Source organism: Martes martes (genome assembly GCF_963455335.1).
Source record: "Martes martes genome assembly, chromosome: 3".
Lineage (NCBI taxonomy): Eukaryota > Metazoa > Chordata > Mammalia > Carnivora > Mustelidae > Martes > Martes martes.
This window is the reverse complement of record NC_137890.1, coordinates 129,531,472-129,552,690: the sequence shown is the minus strand read 5'-3', so window position 1 is coordinate 129,552,690 and position 21,219 is coordinate 129,531,472. Positions and strand designations below refer to the sequence as shown.

General features: G+C 39.4%; 1 protein-coding gene across 1 annotated transcript in view; it reads right to left on the bottom strand.

The window, feature by feature from the left end:
- TLK1 (tousled like kinase 1) overlaps positions 1-9,208 on the bottom strand; it is a 143,480-nt gene extending 134,272 nt beyond the window's left edge. Inside the window, exon 1 of the mRNA XM_080798070.1 lies at positions 8,510-9,208. Within this exon, the coding sequence (XP_080654196.1) occupies positions 8,510-8,648 (139 nt within the window). The 5' untranslated portion in view covers positions 8,649-9,208. The remainder of the gene's footprint in view (positions 1-8,509) is intronic.
- Positions 9,209-21,219: the final 12,011 nt, after the last annotated feature.

Sequence of the window (21,219 nt, the reverse complement as noted above, 5' to 3'; positions counted from 1 at the left end):
GAATATTCTTTGTTCGAATGCTAACATTTATTTGTTATGGCTGTGGTGGGCTTATGAGGCCAAAAGAGGAAGATAAATGGCATTCTAATTTAGATTATTAAACATAAAAATAAGGTTTTTCATTAGTGTACCACTAACATTTCCCATGAAAGAACTAAACAATCTGAAAAAAATGAAATCTAAGATGTGCACAGCTGGTACAGCTTTCTAAATTGGTTTGTTTGATTTGGGACTTATTATGTGTTTTTTAATCTTATCTTCATACATGTATAAAACTCATGCAAAAAAATTAACAAAACTTTACAGATAAAGTGAATGAGCTTAAAAGACTGATTAATAAATTAAAATTTATGAAGGAAAAATAACTGAGGAATTAACCAAAACCAAATTTCTCTATCTCAGGCAATATATTCTTATGGTTAAAATGCAGATTTTGTTCAAATATCAGCCCTAACATTCACTACTGTGATCATGGGCAAGTTTCTTCACTTCTCTGTGCTTGTTTCCTCATCCGTAAAATGAGAATAAAAATTGTACATACCTCACAGAGTTATAAGAATTAAATGAATATATATATGCAAACAATAAATTGTAGCTGTCATTATTGCTGCAATGCATATCATGCTCTAAAATATAATTTGCTTAAGAATAAGCAAGTAACATAAAAATCTTCCTGGGTCTGAAAATATGAGCACATTAAGATATGTAATCACTCCATTTTTAAGCAAATATAATAGTCCTTCAACAAAACTTTTTACATCCTTTTTTTTTTTTTAAGATTTTATTTATTTATTTGACAGACAGAGATCACAAGTAGGCAGAGAAGGAGGCAGAGAGAGAGAGAAGCAGGCTCCTGGCTGAGCAGAGAGCCCGATGTGGGGCTCAATCCCAGGACACTGGGACCATGACCTGAGCTGAAGGCAGAGGCTTAACCCACTGAGCCACCCAGGAGCCCCTAGAGAGGACATCCTAGTATGCACCAAGAATACAGAAACAAACAAAAAACAGTCTCTGAATTAAAGACTTTTCCATTAGTAGGCAACATAAATAAAACTATAATATAAAAGGTAGCATGATGGACCTGCTACAAAATCATGACAATCCTGTAAAATACTAAGAAACAGAGCACCTAATGGGGGCGGAGGCGTTGGGGGGGGGGCGGGGGGCAAACACTCCAGAAACCTTGTTACTTTTTTCAGCGTACCACACTGTCATTTATGTAATTAACACAGTTCTTAATATATTCATAACAATATTATAGAATGTAGATCATTCTTTTAAAAAAAACACACAAAAAAAAAACAGATCACTCAGCACACTATTTACCACGCTCATGAATAAACTTAAAATTTTATTTCATGGGGCGCCTGGGTGGCTCAGTTGTTAAGCGTCTGCCTTTGGCTCAGGTCATGATGCCAGGGTCCTGGGATGGAGCCCTGCATTGGACTCCCTGCTCAGCGGGAAGCTTACTTCTCCCTCTCCTACTCCCCCTGCTCTTGCTGTCTCTCTCCTGCTGTCAAATAAATAAATAAAATCTTTAAAAAAAATTTTTTTTTTTTTCATAATGAAGGCTATCTTCTCTTAACAAACCAAAACATAACCTTGAAAAAGTCACATTGCTTCTTCAGGAAACGTTTCTTTCACCAATAAATAAAAGTTCCCAAATTTTCCTCCAGTGAGTTATATTAGGTCAAATGTCAAAAAATAGTATTTTTGAGCTGTTAAAGACCTCTGAGAGCCATGAATTCAAAACCCTCACTTTATAGATGAAAAGAAGCCATGAAGTATAAAGAAAAAAGCACTAAGTTGAGAGTCAAAAAACTGAATTTTGGTCCCAAGTCTCTCATAGTAAAAGCCTGGGCAAATTATCTAAGTTTCCTCATCTGTAAAATGAGAGGTTTGGACTCAATTGCTTCCAAGGTTCCTTTCAGCTCTACAATTCTCATTTTAAGAAACTGAAGCAGAGAGATAAGCAACTTGCCCAAGGTTACACAGCTAGTTAATGGCAAAGCAGGGACTATATGTGAACTCCAATTATGATCAATGTACTTTCTCATCTGTACCATAAGGCTTCTCCTACTTCATAACACTATTCTTCTAAATTATTCTAAGACTTTTGAAAATTATTAATAAGCATGAAGAATTTTATGAAACTAAATGACTTATTCCTATGGCTCTTCTAGAGAAAATGAGCTCTAAATCCAAATGCAACAAGTACATGAAGTCTCAACCTGTGTGGCACTATACTTAAGTTGACCTCAACAAAGATGGGAATTTATGCTTAACTTCCCTAAAATCTAACCTTTCAGTCCCAATTCACAGAAGAGCTATGTTCCTTATGAAATTAAAATATGAATTGTTCTAGGTAATGATAAATATTACATACATAATCCTCTGAATAAGATGAGAACTAAAACTCTTCATTTTAGTTTATGTCCTGGTTATATCTCAGATGCAGTTTTAAGGTCAAAATTAATCAACGTAGACACTTTCCCTTCATGTATCCTCTTTTTCAGACTCTCTAGCTTTAAAACCATTAGAAAAGATTAAGCAGAGTCCTCCTGAAATTGCATAAACAATCACAAATAAAAGACTATACATGGTGATAGTTTTTCTTTCAAAACTGAAAATCAGCCCCTGCAGTATCCTAAAATTCTGTGCCCAAATATATTACAAACTCTACTAAACTGTATCACAAGCAGCATCTGATTCCCTAAAATGTCTTCAAAGCTTATTATATTTCACAGGGAATTTAGCAAGATTTCAGGAAGACTGACATGTTGATTCCAGAAAATACTAAGAGAAAAAGCACAATAAAAAACGCAAAATAAAGCCAACAGTAGTTTCATACTAGTTACTGAAGAGAATATTCAAAATCATTCATATATATATAAGTATAATTTAACTACACTATTCAGCTATTTTCAAAAAAACCCACAGAATGTTTACATTTTCAAATGGGATGGGACCTGAAGTCACTTAACCCAAGAGCATCCAAAATAAGAATCTCCGCCCCACCCGAAAATGTCCCTGTAGACGCTTTAAATTCTTATCACTTTATACTTTCGTTTTTTAATTTAAATTTTGTTAGTTAACATATAGTGCTATGTTGGTTTCTGGAATCGCTCAATAAAAGCAGTTTTTTCTACTGCTGGACAAGTCCAGCTGCTATACACTTGTTACATTCTGGTCAACAAATTATACTGAATTCCATCTGTGCCTTTCTTTCACCTGACGGTCTACACTCTATAACAGCAGAATGGATCTACTGTCTCTGCTATTTATGTTTTTGAAACACCTGAAGACAGCTGTCATGCTTCCCACCCTTTCAGTGGTCTCATCTTAGGCTAAATGTATGGTCCACAGATCTCTTCTGGGTCTTGGAGACAATTCTGAAATACAATGTACTCCCATACCGTAAGTAACATTTTTTTTTTTTAAACCTGCCACTAGTCAAATTTTGGTGTATCAAGAGAATACATACAATTTCTAAAAGAACTATTAAAATACATCAAGTTTTCTAACTACATATCTATGTGAAGCTGGAGTCTCTTCACAATATCTCAGTCAAAATAAATCACAAGAGACTAAAAGCAGAAGCCAACTCCAGCTGTCTAAGTCAGAAATTAAAGTGCTACAAAAATATTAAACGCGGGGCGCCTGGGTGGCTCAGTGGGTTAAAGCCTCTGCCTTCGGCTCAGGTCATGATTCCAGGGTCCTGGGATCAAGCCCCGCATGGGGCTCTCTGCTCAGCAGGGAGCCTGCTTCCTCCCTTCTCTCTCTGCCTGCCTCTCTGCCTACTTGTGATCTCTCTGTCAAATAAATAAAATCTTTAAAAAAAAAATATTAAACGCTACTACTAGTCTCACTAAAGCTTTTGTTTTAGAATTTTTATTCATTTAAAAATTTGATAAAAGTTATCAGTTTATTATTTTTAGGTAAGTTAATAACTTTGAAATTATTTCTAAAACAGTAAATATCAATAGACATAACCATATAAAATCTCTGTAGAGTCCTCAGTAATTTTTAAGAGAATAAAGGGTTCCTGAGACCAAAAAACGTGTTTCCCAGGGGCAGATTCCCAGACAGCTAACTATATTCTAGGATTCCCTCCTTTCTGTCTCCTCTGATGCGTAAAAGTGCTCCTATAAAGAAGGCATCTACCATGGATCTATTCATAAGCTAAAATCCTTAAACATAAAACCCTGTCCTCCTCCAACTAGTGACTTCGAGAAACTAAAAGGTCATCTGGTACACCTCTACTTTTAACAACTCCCTACAGGTATCACTCAATCATCCAAAGTCAAATACTTTAATTCTTCTAAAGGATGCAGTCTGTAAACATGAAAACATAGCAACAGTTTAATTATTCTGTGACATTATCTTTTTAACCAAACTACTTTCACTGTTTACATAAAAGTAAGCAAATTATTCAGATCTGGTAAGATGAAACAGAAAAGAAAATGCAAATCTTCTGTATAATCATTTGATTCTTAGCAATAACTGATTCAAAAGCACCCATGTACTGATAGGCCAAAAAAAAAAAAAAAAAAACCCATCTGCTCAGCTAGCCAATATGACACTGGGTTCCTAGGTCTCAGTAAAGCAAAACTGACCTCTATTTGGAAATTTACTTAATTTCTTAACTTCCCAAATCTCCTTACAGGATTTTTAAAGCTAAAATGGGATAGAGATCACAGGTCTAAAAGATCCAACATGAAACTTAGAGCTATACTGCTGAGCACCTCTCAGGGAACTGCAAGACTGATAAAGGAAAAGCTTCAGGACTCAGGAAAAGAAGTTGTCTACACTGTATCACAGATATTCCTAAATTCCAACAAATTCCTATATCTTTTAATATTTATTTATTTTAAAAGATTTTTATTTATTTATTTGACAGACAGAGACGACAAGTAGACAGAGGCAGGCAGAGAGGAGGAAGCAGGCTCCTAAATCTTTTAATATTTATTTATTTATTTTAAAAGATTTTTATTTATTTATTTGACAGACAGAGACCACAAGTAGACAGAAGCAGGCAGAGAGGAGGAAGCAGGCTCCCCACTGAGTAGAGAGCCCAACGTGGGGCTTCATCACAGGACCCTGAGATCATGACCTGAGGTGAAAGCAGAGGCTTTAACCCACTGAGCCACCCAGGTGCCCCAATCTTTTAATATTTAAAAGTCTATTTTATAAATGAGAATGGGAACAGGGTGAGAAAGGAAGAAAGCCAAAATATGCAGCACTGAAAATAATCAGATTATAATATTAGATTTTTGGTTTCAAATACATCAAAACTTCAAAATAATTAATTTTTACAGGTATATGATACATCTTCAAAAATAGCCCATTTTCTTTTATTTTTTTTAAGATTTTTATTTATTTATTTGACAGAGATCACAAGTAGGCAGAGAGGCAGGCAGAGAGAGGGGGGAAGCAGGCTCCCTGCTAAGCAGAGAGTGGATGCAGGGCTCAATCGCAGGACCCTGAGATCATGACCTGAGCAGAAGGCAGAGGTTTAACCCACTGAGCCACCCAGGTGCCCCCAAAATAGCCCATTTTCAAAGTTAAGTTTGCTTAAAAGCAGTTTATCACATAACTTTAAAATACATGTACACATACATATATGTGCCTTTTAAGTTTTTCTATTATATATTACATTAAATTGCTTCAATTTTTCAGAAAGTTTGTTCCCACCTTGATACATATAATCACATTCCACTAATATTAACTATTACTACTAACAGTCACCATAAGTCCAACGCTCTTTCAACTTCCATCAATTTATGTAATACTAATGTGTATACCTACAAAAGATGCTAAACACTTGTTACAATGAAAACTGGGAATTCACTCAATAGAAAATGTCTCCATCATTATGTCTAGGGTTTCATACATGCAATTCCTGTTAGCATTAGTGATATATGAGACTATATCTTTAAGATAAATATATACAACCCTAAAGAAAATTAAGTTGGTTTTTTTTTTTTTAAGATTTTATTTATTTGACACACAGAGATCACAAGTAGGCAGAGAGGCAGGCAGAGAGAGAGGGGGAAGCAGGCTCCCTGCTGAGCAAAGTGCCCGGGGCTCGATCCCAGGACCCTGAGACCATGACCTGAGCTGCAGGCAGAGGCTTAACCCACTAAGCCACCCAGGCGCCATGAGAAAATTAACAGTTTTAACTTACATACTGGTTGGTCAAAAATATATCACTGTGGCCACAGAGGTACTTGGTGAAATACCATAATCACAAAAGCATGTCTTACTTCATTAACAAAAGATTCACTAATTTACTTTACATAAAAGTCTACTAGAATCCAAACTTCTAGAAAGAATTCTGTTTATTTGGAAGTCCAAGCTAAATTATTCTAACCCCTAAGAATTTTCAATCATCAGGAAAACTGCAGAATTGTAAAGAAGTTTTTTTTAATTTTTAATTTTTTATTAACATATAATGTATTATTAGCCCCAGGGGTAAAGATCTGTGAATCGTCAGGCTTACACACTTCACAGCACTCAGCACTCACCATAGCACATACCTTCCCCAATGTCCATAACCCAACCACCCTCTCCCTACCACCCCCAACCCTCAGTTTGTTTTGTGAGATTAAGAGTTTCTTACGGTTTGTCTTACAGAAGTTTTTTTTTAACTACAGTTGAAGTAACCTCAAAAACTCACAACCTAGACTTTGCAGCCCCAAATTACTAATAGTGATAGTTGATGTTACAGATGAACAATTCAACACTATGTCCTCAGTATCTAGTACAGTCCCTGGGTCACAGAAATGGCTCAATAAATACCTGAGAAACGAAAGAATGAAAAAAAAAAAAAAAGATAAAGCCTTTAAAAAAAAAGACGGGCTTTTCCAAGACCATCATTTACCACCACTCATTACACTACCCCTGATAACACTATCATTAAGCATCTTAATGAAACTACAAAAATAGAAGCATGCTAAAAGCACCAACTGCTCTATGTACAAAATGTGTTTTGAAACATTCATTTACAAATTTTCAAGTGCAAAAAGAAAAATCGCCAGATGCACTAAATTTGAATTAGTCAATAAATAAACTTTTATCTTCTAATAATCAGAACTTAGTGTTGAGGGTGAGATGGAAAACGGGAAAAATGTCTGTCGGTGCATTCAGCATGTTTAATGGATGCCATAAATCAAACCTTTCCATGAATTTTCTGAAGCAAATTCATGCCAATCTTTGAGCCTATTGTCACTTTCACACATGCTCACAGGAACAAAATGACAAAGAATGCTATGCCTGAACCACCAGATTCAGGGCACAAAACACTTGATTTACAATTGTCAAGGCTGGGTAGTAAATATTGAGAGATATTTTAAAAATAAATTAACCCCACCATTTCCTACATAAATCAAAGCTCCTGGTTTCTTTGAAGGATTCACCAGACTCTTGGACTTCCAGACGTTTTTTGAAAATGTGGCTACAGTCTCCTTGTGAGACACAACTGGGAGTGAACAACCCATTTACCAATTGCTGATGAATACCGCTGAACGTTTTCCCAGACAAAAGAGCGTTAAACGCGATTCCACGCATATTTCTTCTTCCTTCATAAATGCGTGTTCTCCCAAATTCCATTTTATGTCGTATACTTAAAGTTAAATACAGCAAGTTGAAATTTTAGTCAAAAAGCACTCCTGCGTCTTACTAGCTGTGTAACTGCTACATCTGGTGGCAGCACACTTGCATGCAAGAAACCAGAAAACTTAGAAAACAATTGTAACCGATCTGGAGCGTGTTTGCATTAACCTTTACGCCGATATTTCCCACAAAACCCACGACCCTGTCAGAGAACAGTAGCCTACTTGCAGAAGAGAGACAACGCACAAACACGCAGGAGGTGATGGCGAAGGAGAGAAAGTTGCAGCCATCTGGAGGGGGTGGTTTTAAAAGCCTGCCCACGAGTCAGTCTGTCGTTCAAATTGCTCTAAAGGGCCAGGCAGGGGATCAAAGTCGGCTTTGATAATTTAAGCGACTCTCCCGAAAGGGCAGGGACCCTGCTAGCGAGGGCATCCTCCAGGTCCCGGGCTGCAAAGCTCGCAGAGCGGGGACCGCCTCTGTGGGAGGAGTGCGCGAGGGAAGGGGAGGGGGCTCAAGGATGAATGCTTCAACCAGAGGGAAAACCCACCAGAGACCGGAGGCCAGGAGGTTAAGAGTACTGAGTGTACTAGCAAATGGAGCAGAAAGGGGCTGGCGTCCGGGGAGGAGGCTTCCCACCCTAGCAGTATTGGCTCTTAGGAACCCCATACGAGTCTGCGCGCCTCGCCCCGTCCCCTCCAGCGCGCACCCCCTCGTCCGTCGCCGCCGCCACCCGCGAACCACCACCCACAGCCAGCGCACCACCTCCCCGGAGCCAGGCGGCCTCGCGTCCACCCCGCCACCATCCCCCACCCTGGGGTCGGGGGAAGAGACCCGCGCGGGGGCTACGGCGCGGGAGAAAAGGCCCGCGAGCGGGCGCGGGCGCGACGGCGCTTACCTTCCCTGGGCCTCCCGGATGGCGGCGTGTGATTCAGCAGGGACCTGGCCGCCGCCGCCGAGCCCGGGGTTGGAGACGTGGAGAGCTGGGACCAAGATGGCGGCCCCTCCAAACTTCCACTGCTACTTTGGACACTCATCAAGCTACTTTCTGGGAACCCGACTCCCCCCCTGCGACGGCAGCGGCGGCAACGGCACCGGCACCCGCCTCCGTCATGGCGGGGGCCGCGCTGAGGGCGAGCGAGGGAGCGAGGGCTGGGAGGGGAGAGTCAAGGGGATGGGGGAGGAAATCGAGAAGGGGGGAGGTAGGGAGGGAAGAGGTGAGGGGAGGAGAGGGGACGGGGAGGAGGAAAAGGGGGAGAAGCGAAGGAGCAGGAGGGCGCGCCGGGGAAGAGGCGGAGGGAAGGAGCGCGGCAGCGGAGGCGTCGAGGGGGCGCCCGCCGGAGTGCAGGCGGAGTGCGGGCGGAGTGCGGGCGGAGTGCGGGCTGCGCCGGCTGAGGAGACTTCCGCGAGCGGAACCTGCCGGCACCTCTGCAGTGCGTCGGCCCCCGGCGTCGCCTGGGTGGCGGCGGCGGGCGGTGGGTGGCGGCTGAGGCGGCGGGGTAACCTCTGCATCAGTTACAGGCGGCGGCGGCGTCACGCGCCGCCTGTGCAAACACTATCGCGAGGCTCCTGCGCCTCCGGTAGCGGCGGCGGCGGCGGCCGCGGGAGCAGGCATGGGGGAGGGACCTGCCAGGGGTTGGGGGCGGGGGGGTTGTGGAGAGGGAGCCAGCGCGCGAGGGAGGGAGGAGACGCGGGCGCCGGGCGCCCCTGGCGCACCCGCGGATAGCAGCGCGGCGCGGGAGCCCGGGGCTGGCTGACTCGCGTGCGCGGGGGCCGCCACCCGCGCCGGCCGGAGGGAGGCGCACCCCGCACGCGCCCCTGCCGCGTCGCTCGGGCTCCGGCTCCCGCTCCGCTGCCACCTGACTCCCCGCCCCCACCTCCCGCGGAAGCGCGCCTGGCTCCCGACCTACACCCAGCCTGGGGAGAAATGCTTTTGCTCTCGCCCGGCTGTCGTTCTCAGGAGTTCGGGGTGATCATTTCTCAAAATGGAACTGAAAAGTTAAGAGTTGCTTCTTTCTTGCCCCTCTGTACTGTGCAAAAAAACCCTGCGTGCGTCTCCCCGTCTGCAGAATGGGAGTGATTATCGAATAAAAGAGCTAAGAAACTAAGTTGGGGGCAAGGGTGGGTGAAAATAAAAACTTTGAATGTTTTCAAAAAAGAGAAAGAATCTCTACCGGTGTTGTGTACTCTCTGTGTGGTATAGCAGTTCTTTTTTTTTTTTTAACAGTAAGTTGACAATCTAAATAGAAAATTTTTATTAACTCACATATTTAAGGAAACTATCCTGTGTTCATCTTGTGGAAGAGGGTATGGTTTCTAGAAAGTTCCAATTTGTTTCCATGCCACTGCTGAGTCCCGGCTAGAAAATCCCAAGGAAAATTACAGCATTTGCTAAAATTTATAGATACAGTGTAGCTTTCTACACACCCACACATGTAAGACACACCAGGGATTGGGCATCTTGTTCATAAAAGAGCAGTCTAATAGTTCAGGAAAAATACAGCAAGGTTATTGCTCTCTAAAAAAAACAAATTGAATAGAACACTAAACAGATTATGATATAGAGCAACTGCATAGACAGGAGGAAATGGTATGATTACCAGGGGAACAAAAATGTCATTTCTATTTTTTATTTTTATGACTTTGCATTTCTCACAGTAATGTTGTGTTCAGATAAACTATCATACTAGAATAGAACCTTGGTTGTCAGTTATCTCCAGAAGTAATTTTAGGTTTCTTGTGCTTCAGATTCTTCAGTGAGTTTTTAGTCATGTTCTGCTTTTCAAACTTAAAAGGCAGAACTCACAAACAGTTTTTGTGAAGTGTAACTGACATACAATAAACACATATTTAAAGTGTACAGTATGGTAAGTTTTGATGTGTATACAACCAGGAAGCCAATTCTATAATCAAGATAATGAATATGTCCATCAGTCTCCACAGTTTCCTCTACCCTGTTGTTCAAGAGAACAACCCCTTCCCCAAATAACCACACATCTGCTTTCTGTCACTTAGTTTGCATTTTCCAGAATTTTAGATAATGGAATCGTACAGTCTGTACTTGTCTAGCTTCTTTTTCTCAACATAGCTGAGTTTCATCTACATTGTTGCACTTCATGGTTTTTTATTTTTTTTTATTATTGCCTAGTATTCCATTGTATGAATATACTGTCTTGGTTGATCCATGCACCTGCTGATGAACAATTGCACTGTTGCCACATTCAGGGTATTACCGATAGTGCTACTGTGAACTTTCCCTCCTATAGAAGTGTTTGTGTGGACATATGCTTTCTTTTCTCTTGGATACATACCTAGGACCTTAACATTCGACTTTTATACCAAAGTACATGCACTCAAAGGGGAAGCAGAGTTTCTCTAAAAGACATGTAGGTAAATGTATGATCTTTCTGTATTTTAAGACTAAGCTTAGCTGATTGTGGTGAGATGAGCAAAAGACAGAGGAAGCCAAGACACCTGGGTATTAGTTTCAGCAGGTAACAATCCCTCTTGATTCAATTTCCTCACCTGTGAAAAAGAGGTTAGTGTCTCTAGGTCGTCTCTAAAGGGCCTTCCAATGCCTAAACTTCATACAGAGCTTAGCTCCTCTATGGTAGTAAACAAAGCACAACCAAAGAGATTTGATGGTAGGTTATCTTCCTCCCAGCCTTCTCCACAGCTTCAAGTTATCTTTACATCAACCAGGTTACATTTTAAGCAGATCTGCTCCTTTTATTTTAAATGGTAAACAGAGGATCACAGCATAAACATAATTCAATTTAGGTATATTGTGATTATGAGTGCTGCCTAGGAAGGACAATTAAATGATTGGTTCCTTTTTTCTTGTAGTTTATGTTAAGGATCGCCAACACTAACTTACTCGTAAAGAGGCTATTGCCAGCAGTCCAAAGGTACTTAAATAAACCATGCCTTAGCCTGAAAATGGAATACCATGCCATCATTTAAAATCAGGTTTTCAAAGAATACTGAGATAGATGATAAAATGTTCACACTGTAGTAAGTGAAAAGGTATGACCCCAATTTGTGTATAAGCATACATAACAAATGACTCCAAGGTTATACCCCAAACAGTTAATACTAGCTAGCCTTGGGCTGTGAGATTAGATAATTATTCTTTGCTCCTTTATGATTTTCTAAAATTGGAAAATTGATCATTTTTAAGTAATTAAAACTAAAATTATACAAACCCGTAATTTTATGAAATGATTATGATAGATGAAAACTTCAAGGGTGAATAGAGGGTCCCACATCTTGCACATCAGCTAGTATACAGGGATTCAAAAATTGTTTGCTAGAGATAGATGGGATGGCTAGAGTGATGACCTGAACAATATGACAAGGTACGGAACAGTCAGGAGAGTCCGGATTCAGACAGCGAGGAACACCTGCCACTCTGCGGAAGGAGAAATGAAAAAAAAAAAGCAAGGAAAGATCATTGAAAGAGGGGGTTGGGCAAGGCTCTTTGTGAAATATTCCCAGAGGGACAGCCAGCATGAGAACACAGGAGTGAACTGAGCAAGGAAAAGGAGAATGCAGTAAACCTGCCCAGAAACAATCAGGATGAGCTGGGGAAAATGTTCCTTCTGTGAATTGAGTGCTCCATGAAGACAGACTCAAGCCCTTAGTACCATGCTTGGCACAGACCAAGGGCTCCATCAGTGTTTGTGGAATGAATGAATGAATGATGAAGATCAGTGAACTGGGATACAGGTGAGGGAACAATGCAGAATAAAGGTCTTGAAGGGTTTCCTGACAGATCATATACAAAAGAGAATATCTGAGCCCTAACCTATCCACTGATCATAATTTACAACTATGTTTATTAGACTCCATTTATATATATAATAGTAAAAATATTTGCAAGTCAAGACAATACTATAGAGACAATCAATACACTTTATACCTCTTAACATTTGATTTCTTCTAAATATGAGGAAATAATTAATGCCTAAGTTCCTTTCCCCCAAACCAACCAGAAATGAGCCTAGAGGATGGATGGTGTCCTTTGTAAGTATGCCCCCATACAGTGGGGTGCTAGAGCCAGTTCCTATGGCCCAGAGAGCAGACTGTGTACATCACTCAGTTTGGTGATGTCACACTGATAGCTTGAAATCAGTATTTACAACTCCAAAGTCATCAAAAGCTACAAATCAGGGCTCCCTCACCAGCATACCGCTGCTCCCATAGTGCATACATCATTTCCTTGCTGTCCATTTCGCTGCCTTGGCTAAAAGCCTAGGAGGACAAGGACGTTGTCTCTCATGTTTATAGTTGTATTCCCAACATCTAGCACCTGCCTGGCATCAAGTTGATGCTGTATATATATTGGCTGAGCCAATTAATTACCTGCATACTGGTTAGCAAGTGCTTGAGCCCTCTGAGCTAACAACCAGGCTGGCCATGCTGGCAGAGGAAGAAAGGACCAAATATCCTGCCACCCCCTCACACCATTAGCCAATGTTTGTGATTTGGTAAAGTTTACTGACCTTGTTAGGGTTGCCAGATGAAATATAATTTTGCATGGTCCATACTGACACTAAAAATGTATTGGTTGTTTATGAAAAATTCAAATTCAGCTGAGCATCCTGTATTTTTATTTATTAAATCTGGCAACCTTGGCCCTTTTGAACTAAGCAGAAAATTGTTAATGAGTTATTACCTAGTAAAATTGAATATTATGACCTGGAAATTCCATTCCACCCAAAGAATATGTCCTACAGGAATTCTTGTTCATGAGCTACAGGACATAAGGACAAGAATGTCCATAGTAGCCAAAAACTGGAAACCACCCAAATGTGCATCCACAAGAGAATGGATAAGTAAACAGTTACGTATATTCACACAATGGGATACTACTCAACAATTAAAATGCTCACAAGCATAATGCTGGTTTAAAAGGACAAATTAAAGAAGGATGTAGTCCTTTTGACTCCATGTGAAAATACTCAAAACCAATCAAACTAATATGTTGTTTAGGAATGGAGACATGGCAAAACAAGGAAGAGAAAAGGAAAGGGGATGAGAAGCCAAAATCAAAGTGATTACTTCTGTCAGGGAGGAGGGGGTAACTGACAGGGGCTTCAAAAGCATCAATAAATGTGCTACTGGGAACCTGGGTGGCTCAGTGGGTTAAAGCCTCTGCTTTCAGCTCAGGTCATGATCCCAGGGTCCTGGGATCGAGTCCCGCATCGGGCTCTCTGCTCAGCAGGGAGCCTGCTTCCTCCTCTCTCTCTCTCTTGGCCTGCCTCTCTGCCTACTTGTGATCTCTGTCTGTCAAATAAATAAATAAAATCTTAAAAAAAAAAAATAAATAAATGTGCTACTTGTTAAGTTGGATGGGAGGATGGAGATATGTTTGTCTTATTCTTTTTCTTTAAGTTACTCGTGTGTAAGATGTACTCTTATTACATACGAAATACTATCTTACAAATGTTTGAGGTATGAAGAAAGCTGTGGCTTCTTTACCAGACTGAACTTAGATGCCCTCCTTGTCTCCTCTGCTTGGACTCATCCCCAGACTTGATTTCTTTCTTTGTCCAAATGTATGCACACAGATGGGAGCTCTAAAGATGCCTGTCCTACCATTGCAACATGCCACCTCAAAAGTCTTTTTGGTAGATGCTTAGACAAATGACTCCATCACATTGGATTATGAAGAATTCTCATTTCACTGAGTTTATTCCTACTGTGCTGCACAATTCACAAAGCTTGAAGATTTTGGTGTCCATATTCCCGCAGAGATGGTTCCAAGGTTTTGTATATAATATGCCAGGTTATACTTTCTCTGCTCTCTCTAGCATTGGAAATGGTTTCTTTCAGGTTTATCAACTCATGGGGGAGAAGGGTTGATCCATACCTAATTACTAGATTCTCAGATTTGATTCATTTCGCCAGAGGTTAAAAAATCATAATCAACTTCAGTGCAATATTACCTCCCTGGAGTGTACTAGAAGCTGTCCTCCAAGGACATGAGTATTACAACATTTTTACAAAAACAAAGTACAACAAGCAAACAGTGCTCATACAGCAGATTTAAAATCAACAATATATCTCTTAACAAAGCAGTCTACTAGAAAAGTGATTAAGAAAAAATATAAAACCAAGAAGTCTAGTGTTCCACTTCACTCATTCTAAGTTTTACTGATTAAATTGAAATATAAATTCATCACATTAGAGGGAAGATGAAAGATTTCCAAAACCTTACACTGAACTCTGTTTCTGCAACTTAAAATTTTTTGTAAGCACAGAAACTGCTGTTACTTTTTTAAAAATTAATACCGTTCTTGATTTTTGACAATATTTTTCCAAGGACACAATTTAAAGGCTTTCAAAATCACTTAACGCTCTTCTGGGAAATATAAAGTGCTAACTCTTTCTTAATTATATACATGACAAAAATAAGTGGGGATGTCTATAACCTCATACATATTTAGAAACTGAAAAATATAGAAATGTCAAGTATTGATGAGCATTTCTCCCCCCTCCAAAAAGGAGTAAAAATGCCACCATAAAGCAAGTGGAGGTTTTCTGAGATGCAAGTAATATTCTGTTTCTTAAACCAGGTGCTAGTTAGAAGTGCATGTTAAACAGTTTGTGAAAATTCATCAAACTGTATACTTACAATAAAAAGTTAGACAAAATGTAAAACAACAACAAAAATAACCCTGGCATTTGTGATTAAAAGTAAATATATACACACATAGACACACATTTAAGGGAAAATAAATTTGTTTAATGAGACAATGAAAAGGAGTTTGTTTTTTTTTTAAGGAAAATGTTGTTAATATGAGGGGAGATGAATGGTGGTATCTTATGGGAAGAGACTAAGAAAATGATATCTTAAAATCCATATACATACAATGAAATTATTAGAAATGCCACTATGAGAAAATCCTCAAGTAAATATCTACTTCACTACTGCTCATTTCTTGCACTTGGTAAAGAAAGTTGTTTGGCAACATTTGATGACCTGTACCTCCATCAGTAAACACAGTTATGGACTGATAAACATTCATTTCAGGAAATACTTGTTGAGCACCTATCCTGCGTAAAGCAATTTGCCAGGTGCCGTGGGAGTACAGAGGTGAGTCAGACATGGAGCTTAGAGGTGAAAGCAAAGAAGAGTCAGGAAAATGACTACCATCCAAAGAAAAATGATCCATGCCAGAGGTAAAGTATAAGTAAATGGGAGAATGACGAGACAGGAGAGATCACACTTGAGGCCCCCTAAAAGAGTAGCAATTTTAGCTGGGCCTTCAAGGGCACCAAAAAGTGATCTAAATTATTTGCTTTTTAAGATTCAAAACTTAACCATCAGAATCTGGATCTATTTCACAAACTTAAGGCTCCATTCTTCTTCTTCCTCTCCTTCTTCCTCCTCTTCCTCCTCCTCCTCCTCCTCCTCCTCCTCCTCCTCCTCCTCCTCCTCCTCCTCCTCTTCTTCTTCTTCTTCTTCTTCTTCTTCTTCTTCTTCTTCTTCTTCTTCTTCTCTTTTTCTTGTAGTCTTAAACTTTTAGTTCAATCTTCACTTTTTTCCCTTTGGTTTCCTGTTTAGAAGCCGCTACATACTTTCCAATCCCTTGTAGAACTGCATCTTGTAATTTAGCATTCTCTTTGCTCTATGGCTTGGGATGGGTTGAGAGAGAACAGGAACACTAGTAACAAAAGTAAATTTCCCCAGTGAAACAAAGTCATCTATTACTTGACATGCAGAAGAGAAGCCTTCCAATGAAGTCAAAAGCATTACTTACGTTGGTAATCAACAAAAAAGCATACAGGAACATTCTCCCATAAATTGACACAATTTGATGAATCATAAAATCATGAATCACTGAATCATAAAAAAAAACAAACTCATGATTTGGAAGATAGGGGTTGGAAAGAATTGGTGGAGATATCTAAAACAGATGTTAGCTACAGACATAAATTAATATAAACACGAATAATGAGAGATGAATTGGTACTAAGTCTAAAATGCTAACTGAACTGTAGTAAAAAATAATTATATTGAGATTTTATTTATAATGATGGGATTTCTTTTGGGAGGCCATTTAGCAATATGGATCAAGAATCTTTTTTAAAAAATTATTCCTGGGGCACATGGGTGACTCAGCTGGTTAAGTGTCAGACTTGATTTTGGCTCAGGGTCCTGAGATGGAGCCCCTCCTAGGGCTCCCCGCACTAATTTCATTCTAGGAATCTGTCGTAAGAAAATAATCTTTTTTTTTTTTGAAGGTTTATTCATTATTCATTTAGTTTTGTGGAGGGAAAGGGAGTGCAGAGGGGTAGAAAAAAAGTCTTAAGTAGACTCCATGCTGAGTGAGGAGCCTCCCCACCCCCCCAACACCCTCCTCATCCCATCTGGCAGCTGGATCTCACAACCCTGAGATCAGGACCTGAGCTGAAACCAAGAATCCCACCCCTAAGCAACTGCACCACCCAGGTGCCCCCTCTAAGAAAATATCTTAAATTAGAAAGAAAAAAAAAAGTGAGGTTTCTCTTTACGCACAAATATAACCTTTCAACATTATTTATAATAATAAAAAATTTAAAATAACCTATGTACTATAATAAGGGTATGTAATAACTTACGGCTCATCTACTTTATAGAATATAATAAAGGCATTAAAATGATTGTGAAGGGGTGCCTGGGTAGCCCAGTCAGTTAAGTGTCAACCCTTGGTTTTGGCTCAGGTCATGATCTCAGGGTCATGAGATTGAGTCCCACCTCCTGCTCCACACTCAGCAGAGACACCCTCTGCTTAGGACACCCTCTCCTTCTGCCCCTCCCCCCTCAGATAAATAAATAATCGCTTAATTAAAAAAATGATTGTGAACATTTTACAAGAACCAAGAACAACCCATTCACTGATTTCAGTGAACAAAGCAGTATATGTAGTCTCAATCATATAAAATGTGCATAGTAAAAAAATTGAAAGGACGTACACTAAAGTATTAACAGCAGTTATCTTGGTGTGATACAATGATGGCAGATTTTTGTGGCTGGCCTTTGTCCTATTATCCGAATGTTTTATAGGAATAACAGTTACTTTATGAGGAAAAAAAAAACCTGTATGCTTTCAAATGACTGGATTTACTACCCCAGATTAATAAGGAGCAACAAAAGGAAGAATTAACAGGAAATGGGGGGGGGGGAATGTTTGGTGCCTTCTTTCCCATAGAGCTTCCAAGTGTTATTGTTTGACTTTGTATTGGCAGAATTAAACAAATATAGATTTTAAAAGTACTTGTTTAAAATTCTCAGGAATCTACCAGCAGAATCAGAGCAACGTCGACCTTCTAAAATCACAGTAGAAAATAAGAGCAAACAAAACCAAGTCTGCAGAGCAAATGACAAAACTGAAAAGAAACAGCATGCACACATGAAAACAAAGGCACAGAAACATGGCAATAGAGAGACTCAGCATTATAAGTTCAGTTATTAAAATTAGATTCCCTATTAATAGAAAAAGCCACTCAGAATGTGTTAAAAATTAAAATCCAATACTTTGCTGCTTACAAAAAATACATCTAAATAAGATAACACAAAAAGACTAGAAAGGAAAGGATTGGTAAAAATGTATTAGAGATAGCATTATTGAGTTAAAATAGAATTCAAGGCAAAAAATCTTAAAGGTTATTTTGATTTAATACAAACACTAAATACTCCTTGTGCGTGTGCCATAGACATCAGCAATTCACAAAGTGGAAAATACAATTTGTTAATTTGGGGAATGTGGTGGAACCACTACCTCTCCACCCTGAGCACAAGGGAAAACTATTCCTGGGTTCCTTTCAGGGACAGTGGGCCATGTTACCAGGCAGAGACAATAGAACATGAGCAAAAGTCGGGTGTGTCCCATCCAGGCCAGGATTTGAGAGTCTGTGTGCCACCATCACACTCTTCTCTTTTAATAGGGATCACAGAAGCCACATAATAATGTGAAGCCACAAGATGAAAGTGACCTGGATCTCCCAGTCACTGCAGGGAGACCAGCTGCCTTAGAAGTTGGCCCACTGGCACTGGACTTTGGATGAAGAAAAAAAAAAAAAAACCTATGGTGTTTTAAGTGTCTGAAATTTGGTACTTTAGTTGCTATCTATAGCCTGTTCTGTCTTAATTAATACAATAGAAAAATGTCAAACTGCCCAAATAATCAAATAATTCAAATTAAACAAAGAAGTACCACTTTCCATATGTTAAACTGGAAAAACAACAATAACAACAACAAAAATTAAAATATTAATACCCAGTGCAATGGGAGAAAGGATAATCCTTTCTTTTCCTTTCTTTTTTTTTTTTTTCTTTTCTTTTTTTAAGTAAGCTCTATGCCCAATGTGGGACTTGAACTCACAACCCTGAGGTCAAGAGTCATGTGCACTACCAACTGAGCTGGCCAGGTGCCCCAAGGATAATCTTTTCAATAAATTAGGCTGTCAAATGGATATCCACATGAAAAATAAATGTCAGATAGATTATAGATCTAAATATGAAAATAAAAAATAAATCTCTTACAAGAAAACAAGGAAATAGCTTCGTGTCCTATACAGGTGGGTAAAGGTTTTTTAAAAAGGACACAAACTATGCTTACCATAATGAACAAATTTGACAGATGAAACTATATTATATGAAGCTATATTAATATGATTATATAATCACCAAAAGACTTTTGATCACCAGAAAATTTGATTAAAGATAATGAAAGCAAACAGAGTGGGAAAATACATTTCCAATACATATAGGTGTAAAGGACTTATATTCAAAATACGTAAAACAACAAAACCAAAAATGTCCTACAAATCAATAAGGAAAAGACAAATAAAATCGTAGAAAGGTGGACAAAAAACTGGATCAATGACTTCACAGAAGAGAACATCCAAATGCCCCAAAAATATGAAAAGATGCTAAACATCTTTAGTTAAGAAGGAAATGCAGATTAAAGCCACACGAGATAGCACTCACCAGAAAGGCTAAAGTGAAAAAGACAAAATGTCAGCAAGTGCGTGGAGCGTTGGATCCTGTGGTACACTGGTGGGACTGAAAAGCGATACCCTTAGAAAACTCAGGGCAGTATAACTACCAAAACTAAACATACACGTATGTTACGATCTGTCGGTTCTATTCCTAGGTATATTCCCAACAGAAATGCATACATATATTCATCAAAAGACATCTACAGCAATTTCATAAAACAGTACTACTCATAGCAGCCCCAAACTAGAAACTACTCAAATGTCCACCAGAATAAATACATGGGGAAACATTCACCCAATGGAATACTATACAGAAATGAGAATTAACAGATGATTACATACAGTGGCATGGGTAAACTGTACAAACATAATGCTGGACCAAAGATTTCTATCGACAAGAAAGATTACATACTACATGATTCCATTTACATACAGTTCAAACAGGCAAACCAGTCTATGTTATTAAAAATAAAGACAGTGTTGGGTTATGGACGTGGGGGAGGGTATGTGCTATGGTGAGTGCCATGAAGTGTGTAAACCTGGTGATTCACAGACCTGTACCGCTGGGGCTAATAATACATTACATGTTAATAAAAAATTTAAAAAAAGTTTTAAAAGGAAAAAAATTTTTAAAAAGTCAAGACAGTGGTTACCCTTGGGGGTGTGTGAGGGAGACTTCTGAGATGGTGGTAATGTGTTGTTTCTTGATTTAGGTTCAAGATACATAGTGTGTTCATGTTGAAGATTCATCAACTGTACACATAGATTTGTACATTTTGGTGCACATGTATTTTGCATCATTAAAATGTTTAACATATATAATAAAAATATATGTATGCCACAAATATATCATACAAACTTATGGCAAGTACCTAGTTAAACTTGTATTCTTTTTTTCTTTAAGATTTTATTTTTAGGATGCCTGGGTGGCTCAGTCAGTTAAGCGACTGCCATTGGCTCAGGTCATAATCCGGGAGTCCCAGGATGGAGTCTGCATCTGGCTCTCTGCTCAGTGGGGTGTCTGCTTCTCCCTCTGACCCTCCTTCCTCTGGTGCTCTCACGCACTCTTTCTCAAAAAAATAAATAAAATCTTTTAAAAAATATTTTATTTTTAGGGAATCTCTACACCCCATGTGGGGCTCGAACTTAGAACCCCCAAGATCAAAAGTCACACATTCCACCAATTGAGCCAGCCAGCCACCCCTAAACTTGTATTCTTATGCATTGTTTTATATCAAGGAAAACCTGGCACAAGCATTTTGGAGAGTAATTTGGATATCCATGTAAGATACACATTAACTATATAACACACAAATATATTCTCATTTCTGAGACTTTCCCAAGGGGGAAAAAAAAAACCATGGGGGGAAAACTATGAATAAAAATGTTTATCACATGGCTCTGGAGTCAGACAGACCCGGGTTTGAGTCCAGAATTACCCCTTACTTACCTTATGACCTTGGGTTAATTAGTTAACCTCTTGGGGTTTACTTTCCTCCTCTGTAAAATAGGGCTGTAATGCAAAGCCTATGGCATAATGCCCAGCTGGTACTTAGCAAAGTCACAGTCACAGTAAGCCTCACTAAATGTGAATTCGAATACAGGTGATCTATCGAA